The 13792-nt window shown below is 30.6% G+C and overlaps 1 protein-coding gene across 4 annotated transcripts in view; it reads left to right on the top strand.

Moving 5' to 3' along the window:
- LOC127167911 (phosphofurin acidic cluster sorting protein 1) overlaps nucleotides 1-13792 on the top strand; it is a 64023-nt gene that overhangs the window by 39741 nt on the left and 10490 nt on the right. For 2 of the 4 annotated variants that reach the window (XM_051114325.1, XM_051114323.1), the window contains exons 2-14: nucleotides 1035-1122; nucleotides 2370-2459; nucleotides 2540-2665; nucleotides 2752-2896; nucleotides 3050-3138; nucleotides 4633-4710; nucleotides 5063-5122; nucleotides 6583-6743; nucleotides 7976-8069; nucleotides 8894-8974; nucleotides 10535-10656; nucleotides 11232-11361; nucleotides 12993-13097. In XM_051114325.1, coding sequence (XP_050970282.1) covers nucleotides 1035-1122; nucleotides 2370-2459; nucleotides 2540-2665; nucleotides 2752-2896; nucleotides 3050-3138; nucleotides 4633-4710; nucleotides 5063-5122; nucleotides 6583-6743; nucleotides 7976-8069; nucleotides 8894-8974; nucleotides 10535-10656; nucleotides 11232-11361; nucleotides 12993-13097 — 1369 coding nt within the window. Of the gene's footprint in view, nucleotides 1-1034; nucleotides 1123-2369; nucleotides 2460-2539; nucleotides 2666-2751; nucleotides 2897-3049; nucleotides 3139-4632; nucleotides 4711-5062; nucleotides 5123-6582; nucleotides 6744-7975; nucleotides 8070-8890; nucleotides 8975-10534; nucleotides 10657-11231; nucleotides 11362-12992; nucleotides 13098-13792 lie in introns of all 4 variants that reach the window. The other 2 variants (XM_051114324.1, XM_051114322.1) reach the window with 1 other exon arrangement.

Raw genomic sequence — 13792 nt, 5'->3', positions numbered from 1 at the left:
AAAAAAATAATAATAATAATAAAATTAAATACTAAACAAAATAAAAATAGTAATTTTAAAAAAGATAGAAATGCATATAATCACAAATAAAAAATGAAAATAATTCATTTTTTATAAATGTCTTAAAAATAAATGAGTACATGTTTAAATACATATATTCAACAATGAACAATATGTATGTATATTGTACTGAAAAATTACTCATTGTTTCTAATATGAATAAAACGCCTCGTTTCATATTTACTAAATAATAGAAAAAATAAAACATTTAAAATACATTTTTAATAATACTAATAATAAATAATAGCCGTAATAATATTATTATTATTATTATTATTATTATTATTATTATTATTAAGTATATTAAACATTAAATATAACAAATTAAAAAAAAAAAACATTTTCACTCTGCTGATATTGTCCGTCTTGTGAGATTTTTGGTTGTTTTACTTTCCAAGGATGATGTTTCATTTTTTTTTTTTTAGAATGTTTCATTTTCTTTCTGCATTTGCTGTCTTTTTAATATCTGCCTCATGCTGTAAAAGCAGATTGAACTGTGAGTAGTTTTGCAATAGTTGAGAGATGGAGGTCATGTAGATGATGATGCTGAAATTTGAACAGAAGTGACTTTAATTTATACAGTTCCACGACTGATATTTAAATATGCATTAAATTTGAATGCTGACGTGTAAAACTGCACGTCATCCGTCTAAGGGATGTGTGTGTGTGTGTGTGTGTGTGTCGCTTGGTCAATAGCGGTTTCAGATTGTCATTGATCCGTATGGCAAAAGCTCCTGTCAGAAGAGACACTACTTCAGAAGCCGCCATGAGAGCAACTGTGAATAATTCAGTCGCTAACCTTACCCGACCCTCTGAAACCAGACCAAAACGACACACGTGTGCTCATTCATGTGCTGTTATTCTGTCATGATAAAGCGAAGCTACGTCAGTCCCATTAGAATTGATTTAACGGATTGATTGAAAGCTGTTTCCAGTTCTGATGTATTGAATTGTGGATTGAATTGTGTTTGCAGGCTCTTCAATCTGACTCTGAAGAAGCTGGTCATGCTGAAGGAGCTGGATAAAGATTTGACATCTGTGGTCATTGCTGTCAAACTGCAGGTGATTGACTCTTTCACTCGTTCTTCTCAATTCAGCGTGAAACATAAATGAACATTCTGGTGTTATTGTGAACGATTCATCAGTCCACGTCATCTGAAACGACAACAGCAAAGATGCATTCATTTGATCAAAAGTGAGAGTATATATTTATAATGCTACAAAAGATATTTAAAAATATTTGTAATTATTTTTATTTGTAAATAATTACTGAATTTATTTGTTTAAAGATGTATCTATGTATTTAAAGATTTATTTATTTATTTAGACATTCATAAAATAAACAAATTACGTTTTTATTTTTTGTTTGTAATTATATTCATGTATTTTTTTATTAATATTTTTATTTAGTTTAGTATTTTATTTTTAAAATATTTTATTGATTTATTTTACTTGTTTTATTTTTTATTTTATTCAAAGACATTAAATTGATCAAAACTGACAGTAAACGCATTTATAATGTTTTAACGTTTGTTTTAACTTAATTGCTTTTTTATTTGTAATTTATTTACTTGTTTGGAAAAAAAATAGGCATTTTCATTCAGCAAACATGCATTAAATTGATCAAAAGTAACCGTAAAGACATTTATAATGTTACAGAAGTCAAAATATTTTTTATTACTTTATTTTTTTTATTTATAATTAATTAATGAATTTATTTATTCATTTAAAGATTTATTTGTTTAAAGACATTTATGATGTTACAGAAGATTTCTGTTTCAAATAATTTCTTTAAATTAAAAAATTTAATTCTTTAATTTTTTATTTTGTATTTGTAATTTGATTCATTTATTTATTATTTCAAATTATTTTTATTTAGTTTAGTATTTTATATATTTAAAATATTTATTTATTTTATTTTTTATTTATTTTATTTTATTAAAAGACATTAACTTCATCAAAACTGACAGTAAACACATTTATAATGTTTAAAGCACATTTAAAACATTTGTTTTTAATTAATTAGTTCATTTTTATTTGTAATTTTAGTTAGTTATTTGGAAAGAAATTAGCATTTTTATTTATTGATCGTAAAGACGTTTGTAATGTTACAGAAGATTTCTGTTTCAAATTAATTTTTTAATTATTTTTTAAATGTATTTATTTTGAAAAATAATAATCAGAAATTATTGATGAGGAGCAAATCAGCACATCAGACTGATTTCAGCATTTTCTGCTCTCTTGTGCAGATCTTAAAGACAAAACACTTCCCTAATGATGTTTATTCACCATCTGTGTTTCTCTGTCAGGGCTCAAAGCGGATCCTCCGTTCCAACGAGATCCTGTTGCCATCGAGCGGCCAAACGGAAACAGATCTGCAGCTCACGTTCTCCTTACAGGTGAGTGTGTGGCACCAAAATATCTGTCTAACAGCATCACGTCCAAATCACCTCAAACAAACGTCTCCGTCTCCTCTCAGTATCCGCACTTCCTGAAACGAGACGCCAACAAGCTTCAGATCATGCTGCAGAGGAGGAAGAGGTACAAGAACAGGACCATCCTGGGCTACAAGACGCTGGCGCTCGGCCTCATCAACATGGCGGAGGTGAAACGCAGACGCAGCACTGCTCTGACTCGTTCGTCTGCCTGTCGGTCGTTCGTTTGTTAATTGATGATTGATGGTGTTGTCAGGTGATGCAGCACCCGACGGAGGGCGCTCAGGTTCTGGGTTTGCACAGTCAGCTGAAGGAGGTGTCCGTCCCCGTGGCTGAGATTCGGGTTTATTCTCTGTCCAGTCAGCCCATCGACCACGAGGGACCCAAAGCCAAGATGAACGGTGAGAGATGAATGAGTTTTCGGCGACTGACCAATCAGAATCAAGTGTTTCAGAATCATGTGACCGTCATCTGTCAGTTCTGTGTAAATAAAGTGAATGTATTTATGATGTTTGTATTGTTGTTTCTCTCTCACACACTTTTCTTGTGGTCAGATCGTTCTCCAGACATTGATAACTACTCAGAGGAAGAGGAGGAGAGTTACTCGTCTGAGCAGGAGGGCAGCGACGACCCTGTTCATCATGTAGGTCAACCGCATGTGTTAAATCAATTAATCATTTTTTTTAAAAATTAAATTTCAAATACATGTTTATGTAATTCCATTTTGTTTTCCCCATTTTTTTTAATGCATATGTTTAATGAATTATTAATTACAAATATTTTTGGAGTTATTTCTTTAAAAGAAGTGTGTAATATATATGTCTTTTTTTTTCTTTTTTTTTTTTTTTACATTTTTTAAGAAATTGGTTTTTAATATATTAATTAAAACATTTTTTAAATAAATTTTTTCTTAAATTTTTATATATATATATATATATATATATGTATGTATGTATATGTATGTAGTAAATTTGTTTACTTTTTTATGAAGTCATTATATATATATAAATAACATTAAATAATTTATATATATATATTTATTTACATTTATATTTATATTAATAAGTAAATTTGCAAAACAAAAATAATTTCTTTTTTTTTTTTAACATTTTTAAATAGTTTTACATTTTTTATAGGTTTTTAACAAAATATTAATTAAAACATTCTTAAATTATTTCTTTAATACATAAACGTTTTTAGTATTTTTGTCAGTTTAAAAACTAAATTTAAATATATTTCTTTATAATTTAGTTTTTACATTTTTATTGAGTCTTAATTTGTCATTTCCATTTTTTTCATTTCTAATTTTTTAAGAAATTGTTGATTTTTTTTTTTTTTGTGAATTTATATTACAAAGCATATTTAAATAAATTCGTAAAAATAAATAAATAAATACATCATTTATCTATCTATCTATCTATCTGTCTATCTATACATACATACATATATATATATATATATATATATATATACATACATTTTTAATGAATTCATTCTTTAAGTTTGTTATATATATTAATATTTAATATTAATATTAAATACTTGTTTAAATTTAATTTAATTTAATACATTTAATTACAATTGCATTAATTATTTTAATACGCAGAGTTTATTTTAATATATTTTTTATTAATTAATTCAAAAAGAAATATTTATTTACAACCCATTGTGTATATGTGCATGTGTGTGTGCCATTTATTTATTTTAGTAATTACGCCTCTTCATTTTCTAATATTAAATGTGTTTTTTTTTTTTTTGCTTTTTTGTCATTTTCCAGTGAAATATTTCATTGTCATCAAAACTGCCACATTTTTTGTTTAGCATAATTAAATGTGCATAATGAACTGATATAAATGTATGATTAAAAACTACAGTTGCAGAGCTTTATGTATATTTCTTAGCATTTCATTTATTAAATTCATGTTTTAATTACAATTCTGCTTCCTGTTTGCTATTGCAATTCTTATTGCATTTGAAGTAATACTGTAGTGTATATGTAAATGTGTGTGTGTATATATATATAAATGAATATGTGTGTGTGTGTGTGTGCGTGTGCGCGTGTGCGTGTGTGTGTATTCGTGGCATTTAGCGCTGAATGCACATACGACAAATGTTTAATGGCTTATGTGTGTTTCAGTATCTAGATGATGAAGAGGACGAGGTGAGGAAGAAGAAGCCCAGACGCAAACTTACTTCTAATGCCTCCATTACTAGAGTAAGACCCTCACACACACACACAGACGCTACGTTAATGAATATGAATGAGCGCACAAAGCTCCATTTAACACACACCATTACCATTAAAGAGGGCACTTTTCTAGCATTTTATCATTTTTGATAGTGTCTAAAATAAAGCCGATTTATCACCTGCTGACATTCAGAGTGAATTATAACATTTTCATTGCAAGTTTTTCTTCATAACTACATTCACAGATGAATCATTCACAATATGATCAGGAATGCACAGTTTTGCTTTGATGTTGACTTCAAGCTTTGTACCGGCAGATTTTCTGCAGTATTTTGTCTGAATCGTGTTGTAAATGTTTTACTGCTTTGTCTTTTTTCAGCAACCAAACATCAAGCAGAAGTTTGTGGCTCTGCTGAAGAGGTTTAAGGTGTCGGATGAGGTAACGTCTGGATTCTCACCTGACGATTCCATTCATTAGAGCTGTTGAAATATGACTGTGATCGTGCTGCTGTGACCTTATTATTTTCTGTCATTCTCACCCTGACTGTCAGTCACAACTCTGTCTGTTAGTCCAACACCTTTTTTATTCTCACCTTGAAAAGAAAGGAAAAATGCCAGTTATACAAATTTGTAAATAATGACAAAATTTTCATTTTTTGTTGTACTGTGCCTTTTAAAAAAATGCAAAAATGCAACTAATTTAAATATGTTATAATATAAAATAAATACTAAAATTGCTTAAATTTTTTTTTTTTAAGATCTTATTTGAACATTCAGGGTGATAAGAAAAAAAATAGTCTTGTACAAACTGATAATTGTCATCATTTACTGATAATCATTTTGTTGTTACTGGTAACTAAACTATAAGTAAAACAAATTTTTAAAAATGGTTTCATTAATTTAAATAAAATATGAATATTAGATGGAACACTTGAGAAATGGGAACATAAATTATGAATGTTTTGTTGCCAAGTAACTGAAATAAATATGTTCAAGTGAAATTACAAAAATAAAAATAATAATAAAATTAAGCTATATAGAAATATGAAAAAAAAAACTAAGAAAAATGGCAGGATAACATAACAAATTTTAAAAATTAAGATTAAAACTGTAAATATAAAATGAAATTAATTTTCTTTTATTCATCTTTAAAAAGATGGGAAACAATGAAGTATACATATTTATAAAATACATATCTGTTAATAATGACATAAAATAAACAAAGAAAAAGAAATATTGCCCTGGCAACTAAAATGACTACAGTTATTGAAACTGAAATAAAATTCAAGCTAAATTAAATATATATATATATATATTGCTACATATAATTGCTAAAATTAAAATAAAAACAGAAAATATAAAACTAAAGTTTTTTTCTTTTATTCATCTTCAAAAAGATGGGGGAAAATAATTATACATATCTATAAAATACATATCTGTTAATAATGACAAAATTTAAATTTTTGGCTAGACTGCACCTTTAAAAAAAAGTAAACAAAAACATTAGAAATGTTGCCCTGGCGACTAAAATTATTGAAATTAAATTAAAGCTAAATTAAAAAAAAAAATGACAAAAGCATAAAATATAAAACTAAATGCACTTCAGTTCATAATAGTAATACTAGCAATGATATGTTTTTATACCTATTATATATAGATTTATTCAAGTAAAATTCTTATGAATATTGATAAACATATGTTTCATTCTTATCTCACTGTGGTTGTCAGTCGCACCTGGTCTTTTAGTCCAACACCTTTCTATTCTCACCTCAGACAGATGGAAAAGACACAATTTTCTTGCATCTGAGCCTCACTGCTGTACAGAGCCTCACTGCAATATAGAATATTGTCGTATTTGAATCTCTAGGTCATGACTGAAGCCGCGTGTTTGTGATGTAGGTTGGTTTCGGGCTGGAGCACGTGTCCCGTGAGCAGATCCAGGAGGTGGAGGAGGATCTGGACGAGCTCTATGACAGTCTGGAGATGTACAATCCCAGCGACAGTGGGCCGGAGATGGAGGAGACAGACAGCATCCTCAGCACACCCAAACCCAAACTTAGGTAACACATCAACTGTCTGATTGAGTGTCTGTCTGCGGCGCCCTCTGCTGGTCACGTCACACCGCCTGCCCTCATCACCTCACCTCCAGATTTAACAGCTGAACACTGCAGTTTATCTAAACACTATAACAGTTCAGTCAGCCAAACCACATGAGCGTTACTCACAGATAACACCCTGAGAATTTATATTAAAGCAATCACGGACAACCTGATTGTCTTTCAGTATTCAGTATCATCCTTTGCTGATCTGAGGCTGCGCCCACTGTTGATGTATTATTTTATTTAAACAGTTAGGATGTTAAAGGAGTAGTTCGGCCAAACATGACAATTCATTTGCTGATTTTTGAAAAAAGATTTTTTTTGAAAAAAGTATTGTCATTCATTTCTGACCCTCATGTCACTCCAAACACACATGAATATTTCTTTCATAAAACAGAGAAAATGTGCAGAATTTTGTTGTTATTGATCAATGTTGTTATTATTGAGTAAAACTGTATAATATATTATAATATAATACAATATAATATAATATAATATAATATATTGGTTTTTGTTAATTGTAATAAAATATAAAAATTTACATGATTGAATGGGGGAAAAACCCTTGGCAACAAACCCTTTTTTAATTATTTTTATTAGTTATATTTCAGAAGTTTTATTTTTTAAGTAAAATAAAATCTAAAATATAAAAATATAAAGCTAAATAGATACATTAAGAAAACTTCTAATGCAAATCAAATTAAAATGAAATATGAAAATATAAAAGCCATTTGAAAATATCAAGAAATGCTATAATAGTATATAAACAATCAAAACTGAATCAAAATGAGCATGCATATTTTGAATGCATTAATATGAAGCATCAAAATTAACAAAAATCACCTTAAAAGATCATATGTGTGCTGAAGTCCGTCTTTTGTTGTTTACCTTTTGGATGTTCACTTTTTTTTTTTTTTTTTTTTTTTTTTTTTTTAAGTCTGCTGTCTTCTGAGTGAGTTCTTCAGAAAGCTGGAGTATTTAGTGTTTATTTTAACTGAGACTGAAGGATTTCACTGATTCATGACTTTTGTGCTTCTTTAATCTTTGTGCAAAAAAGATCAGAGACAGATGGTTAGCGTGTAGCATTAAGTGATGAACACCGAAAAGAGAGACAAGCCAGTGCTGCATTAAAATTACACACTCTTCCTTTATTTATATTTTAACAAATCTTCCTCTCTCCGTCTCTTTCCCAGGCCGTTCTTTGAGGGCATGTCCCAGTCGAGCTCTCAGACGGAGATCGGCAGCTTGAACAGTAAAGGCAGTCTGAGCAGAGACCCCTTCAGCCCTGTGAGTACAAATACTGAATATAATCACAAGACCAGATCTCCTCGACACTCATCACCCAAACAGAAACTGACATTTCAGACCAAACAGTGTTTTGAAAGCAAGAAATTTCTTTCAGCGATTAAAGGAACACTTAAAACTATTATTTCAATTTTGTAAAATATAAAAATCATGTAAAAATACTGTTTTTTTATGTATCACTTTATGATATATATATATATATATATATATATATATATATATATAGTTTATTTAGTTTTAATTATTTTAGTACTTTAAAACCAAACAAAAATAGGAAAAGGTGAATAATTTTTAGAATATATTTTTGTTTTTATATTTCTATTTTTATGTTACATTTTTATTTTAGAAATATTTTATGTATATTTTATTTTATATTTAAATGGCTATAGACCACTAGGATTGTAGGAAAGGGTTCAACATTTTTTTGTTCTCTTCACCATTTTGTGTTCATCTCTGTCTATATTTATGACATAATTTTTTTCACTATTGTATATCAAGTCCAAAACTAAAATGAAAGACTAAAATTGGCCACTAAAAATGTAGCATAAATTCAGTGAGTAATTTATACAGTACATGTAAACGTATGAAAACTGCAGCTGTGGTGTTAAAGGATGGGCGGCTCACTGTGTGTCGTTCATTAACATCCAGCTCTGAGGTGCTGCGGTTCAGCCTGGACTCTGCCAGGGGTCGATTGTTTACAGGCCGCAATCCAGATCATTCAACCTGCTCCAGAGACATACGGCTCAGATGTGTGTGTGAGTGTTTAGTGGATGTTAGTGATTGTAGTTCCTGTGTATTTCCAGCAGGGTGAGCAGCCGCCGTCAGATAAACTCAAACATTCACGCAGCCGCAACCTGGACGAGCCACTTTCTGAGACCGACACACTGGTGAGAATGATGGATTTCACCCTCATTTATACATAAATGCACAGTGGCACCCAAAAATATTTTTAATTTATATTTTGGTTTTAATATTTTTAATTAGATTTTATTAATATATTTTCTGTTTTGACTTAAATTTTAGTTCATTTTAGAAATTTTGTCATGCATTTTTTTTAATATATATATAGTTTTTATTCATTTGTATTTGTGCTTTTTTTTATGTATTTCACCCTCATTTATACACAAATATACAGTGGCACCAAAATGTTTTTAATTACTATTTTTGTATTAGTATTTTTAATTCGATTTTATTTTTATATTTTCTTATATTTTCTATATATTTTTATATATTTATATATATATATATATATATATGTATGTGTGTGTGTGTGTATGTATATGTATATATGTATATATATATATGTATGTATGTGTATATATATATATGTGTGTGTGTGTGTGTGTGTGTGTATATATATATATGTGTGTGTGTGTATGTATGTGTATATATATATATATATATGTATGTATGTGTGTGTGTATATATATATGTGTGTGTGTGTGTGTGTATGTATATATATATGTGTGTGTGTGTGTGTGTGTATATATATATATACATATATATATATATGCATATATATATATATATATATATATATATATATATATGTGTGTGTGTGTGTGTGTGTGTGTGTGTATATATACAGTATATATATATAGTATATAATTTTCATTCATTTGTATTTGTTTGTTTTTATTTAGTTTTTGTTGTTTTAATACTTCAAGTTATACTTAAATAAAAATGTTGCCTTGGTAACTAGCTGTAATAAAATACGTTTAAGGGAGATTTTTAGTATTTTATTTTATTTTGGTTAATGTTTATTTTATTTGAAGTAACAAATGTTTTTTTTATGCTTTTAGTTTTAGTCAGCTATAATAACTCTGCTTTGAAATGCATGCACACATTATGTGTGACCCTGGACCACAAAACCAGTCATAAGGGTCAATATTTGGCCAAGATACAACTATTTGAAATCAGGAATTAAAAAAAAATCTAAATATTGAGAAAATAATCTGTAAAATTTTCCAAATGAAGTTCCTAGCAATGCATATTACTAATCAAAAATTACGTTTTGATGTATTCAATTTTAAATTTACAAAATGTCATCATGGAACATGATCTTTAATTAATATCCTAATGATTTTTGGCATAAAAGAAAAATCTATCATTTTGACCCATACAATATATTGTTAGCAGTTGCTACAAACATACCCGTGCTACTTAAGACTTGTTTTGTGGTCCAGGGTCACATATAAGAATAACCAAATGCCATATTTTAAAGAAAGATTGTACAAGCAAAATGTCTGACGAAAAGGTGTTTATTAAATAAAAGCACCAGTTGATTGAAAGTTACTGACAAAAATCATTACATTTGCATGCAGTCCAAATGCTGCTGGTCTTATATATTATACTCACTTCCTTTTGAGATTATGCATGACTTGAATTCTTTGTGTTATTATGATGTTTTAATGCTTTTTTGTGTTGAATATGTGTATGTTTTGTAGGAACTAAATGATCAGGAGTTGTTCAGTGAAGTTGGACCCTCTATAACAGTGTCTGTGCCTGAAAAACCACGAACACCCTTAAAAACCAGCAAGAACGAGCTTCAGTCCATGCCATCACCCAGGTAATATAATATAAAATAATCAGCTTGAAGAAATGATTACTATTATTCAACAAGGAAGTATTAAATGCCACCCTGGACCACAAAACCAGTCATAAGTAGCACGGGTATATTTGTAGCAATAGTCAAAATTACATTATATGGGTCAAAATGATTGATTTTTCTTTTATGCCAAAAATCATTAGGATATATAAGTAAAAATCATGTTCCATGAAGATATTTTGTAAATTTCCTACCGTAAATATATCAAAACGTAATTTTTGATTAGTAATATGCATTGCTAAGAATTTCATTTGGACAACTTTAAAGGTGATTTTCTCAAAATTTTGATTTTTTTTTTTTTTGTACCCTCAGATTCCAGATTTTAAATAGATGTATCTCAGCCAAATATTGGCCAAACCATACATCAATGGAAAGCTTATATATGCAGCTTTCAGATGATGTATTAATCTCAATTTCAAAAAAAGTGATCCTTATGAATGGTTTTGTGGTCCAGGATCACGCACTGTATTAGAAACACAGTCAAATAATACAGAATAAACATAGCCCAAGTTTGATGGTGTCTCTGTGTGTTGTAGGCTGGATGGAGGACACACACCCCGTAAGCGCAGCACTCCGGTGAAAGACCGACAGCTCTCTAAACCGCTGAGCGAACGAACAAACAGCTCTGACAGCGAGAGATCACCTGAGCTCGGACACAGCACACAGGTAACAGGACTCAGACTGTATTTAGCACAGCATAGTTCACCTAGAAATGAAAATGAACTCACCCTCAGGCCATATAAGATGTAGATGAGTTTGTTTATCAGATTTGGAGAAATGTGTCATTACATGCTCACCAGTGGATGCTCTGCAGTGAATGGGTGCCGTCAGAATGAGTCCAAACAGCTGCTAAAAACATCACAATAATCCACAAGTAATCCACACCACTCCAGTCCATTAATTAACATCTTGTGAAGCCAAAATCTATCATTAAATGTTTTAGCTTTAAACTGTCGCTTCGGCTAAAATGCAGTTTTAATTTGTCTGGTCTGAATCAGGAGAGAAATATGCACAGATCAAGCACAATTTACAAACAAAAACAGTCTAAAACCGATATAAACAAATATGTAGGTGCATTTTAATGTGAGAGGACAACAGGAAATAGACTTTTTCACTGGAGGAAGCGTTATTATAGATTATATTTTGCTCATATTTTGGCCTGAACAACAATATGAAGTGAAAAGCATCTTAATGTTGGATTTGTTTCTTACAAACACACAACTTTTCACTTCACAAGATGTTAATTGATGGACTGGAGTGGTGTGGATTACTTGTGAATTATTGTGATGTTTTTATCAGCTGTGAGATTGCGATGAACTAAGATCAGTGACAGCTTTTAATGTTTTTTTTAAAGGAAGTTTGTAAGTGAGATACTGATTTAAAACAACAGTTAAATAAACAAGAAGTTAATATTAAATGACTTACATTTTCTGACCATAACACTATTGCCTGATTTTGCTCTATTTCGTAGTCGAAACAAGTCACAACTGAGCTGCTGCGCATTTCGATTTAAACTCTGCAGTGAATGGGTGCCGTCAGAATGAGAGTCCAAACAGCTGATAAAAACATCACAATAATCCACAAGTAATCCACACCACTCCAGTCCATCAGTGAACACCTTGTGAAGCCAAAAGCTGCGTGTTTGTAAAAAACCAATCTATCATTAAGATGTTTTAGCTTTAAACTGTTTCTTTGGCTAAAATGCAGTTTTAATTTGTCTGGTCTGAATCAGGAGAGAAATATGCACAGATCAAGCACCATTTACAAACAAAAACAGTCTATAACAGTTATAACGTGTTTAATGTGACAGGACAACAGGAAATGGACTTTTTCACTGGAGGAAGCGTTATTATGGGTTATATTTCGCTCATATTTTGGCCAACAATATGAAGTTAAAAGCATCTTAATGTTGGATTTGTTTTTTACAAACACACAACTTTTCACTTCACAAGATGTTAATTGATGGACTGGAGTGGTGTAGATTACTTGTGGATTATTTTTATCAGCTGTTTGGACTTTCATTATGACGGCACCCATTCACTGCAGAGGATTCATTGGTGAGTGATGTGATGCTACATTTTTCTCCAAATCTGATGAACAAAGAAACTCGTCTAGGGTTTTCTCTCTTTCTCAAAACATGGTTTTCGTCGGATTCCCTCACATTTCTTCAGTCTCTGCCGTGGCTTTAAATAAGGAATGTTAATGCAGTGTTTCGTCTTGTTCTGCAGAGTCACTGTGAATTATTCATGTTTGGCTGACTCATCCTTGTTTGTGTGTGTGTGTGTGTGTGTTTGCAGGTCCTCAGGAAGGCCGTCTATGATCAGTTGAATCAGATTCTGTTATCTGATGCTGCTCTTCCTGAGAGTCTCATCCTGATCAATGGCACAGACTGGCAAGGACAGGTACACGAGTGTGTGTGTGTGTGTACTTGTTTTTGCTACATTGTGGGGACCAAATGTCCCCACAAGGATAGTAAAACCTGAAATTTTTGACATTGTGGGGACCGGCTTGTGGTCCCCATGGGTACAAAAGCTTATAAATCATACTGAATGAGATTTTTTTTTTGAGAAAGTAAAAATGCAGAAAGTTTTCTGTAAGGGTTAGGTTTAGGGGTAGGGTTAGGGTAAGGGGGTAGAAAATACAGTGTGGACAGTATACAAACCATTGCGCCTATGGAGAGTCCCCACAAAGATAATAAACCAGACATGTGTGTGTGTGTCCAAAACAGTCTGTCCTAATGGCTTCATTGTGTATTTTTACCACAGTTAAGTGCTGTTCTTAGCAGTAGTGCAATGTGGGAAATTGACCATAATGCACAACCTGTAATTGTTTATAATTCTTTAAAATAGCCACAGCATTGATATAAAAGACACCAGTGTTCAATCTAAAATGCATTTATTAGTAATAATCAACGCAGTAAACAATTCTTATGCTAAGTAATATAGTTTATTAGTGCAACTGTGGACGATTTCCAGTTGCGAAGTATTAATATTTAATTCATTGTATCAGCTGTTTTGCTGACAACCTTCGACTAAGTGCGATCAGCATATTTGTGTTTGAGCTGAGGGGAGCTTCAAAGGTTTCTGCGTGTTTTTGC

This window comes from Labeo rohita, chromosome 7 (assembly GCF_022985175.1).
Source record: "Labeo rohita strain BAU-BD-2019 chromosome 7, IGBB_LRoh.1.0, whole genome shotgun sequence".
Taxonomy (NCBI): domain Eukaryota; kingdom Metazoa; phylum Chordata; class Actinopteri; order Cypriniformes; family Cyprinidae; genus Labeo; species Labeo rohita.
The sequence above is the reverse complement of the archived record's forward strand: the minus strand, read 5'-3'. Positions and strand labels throughout refer to the sequence as shown.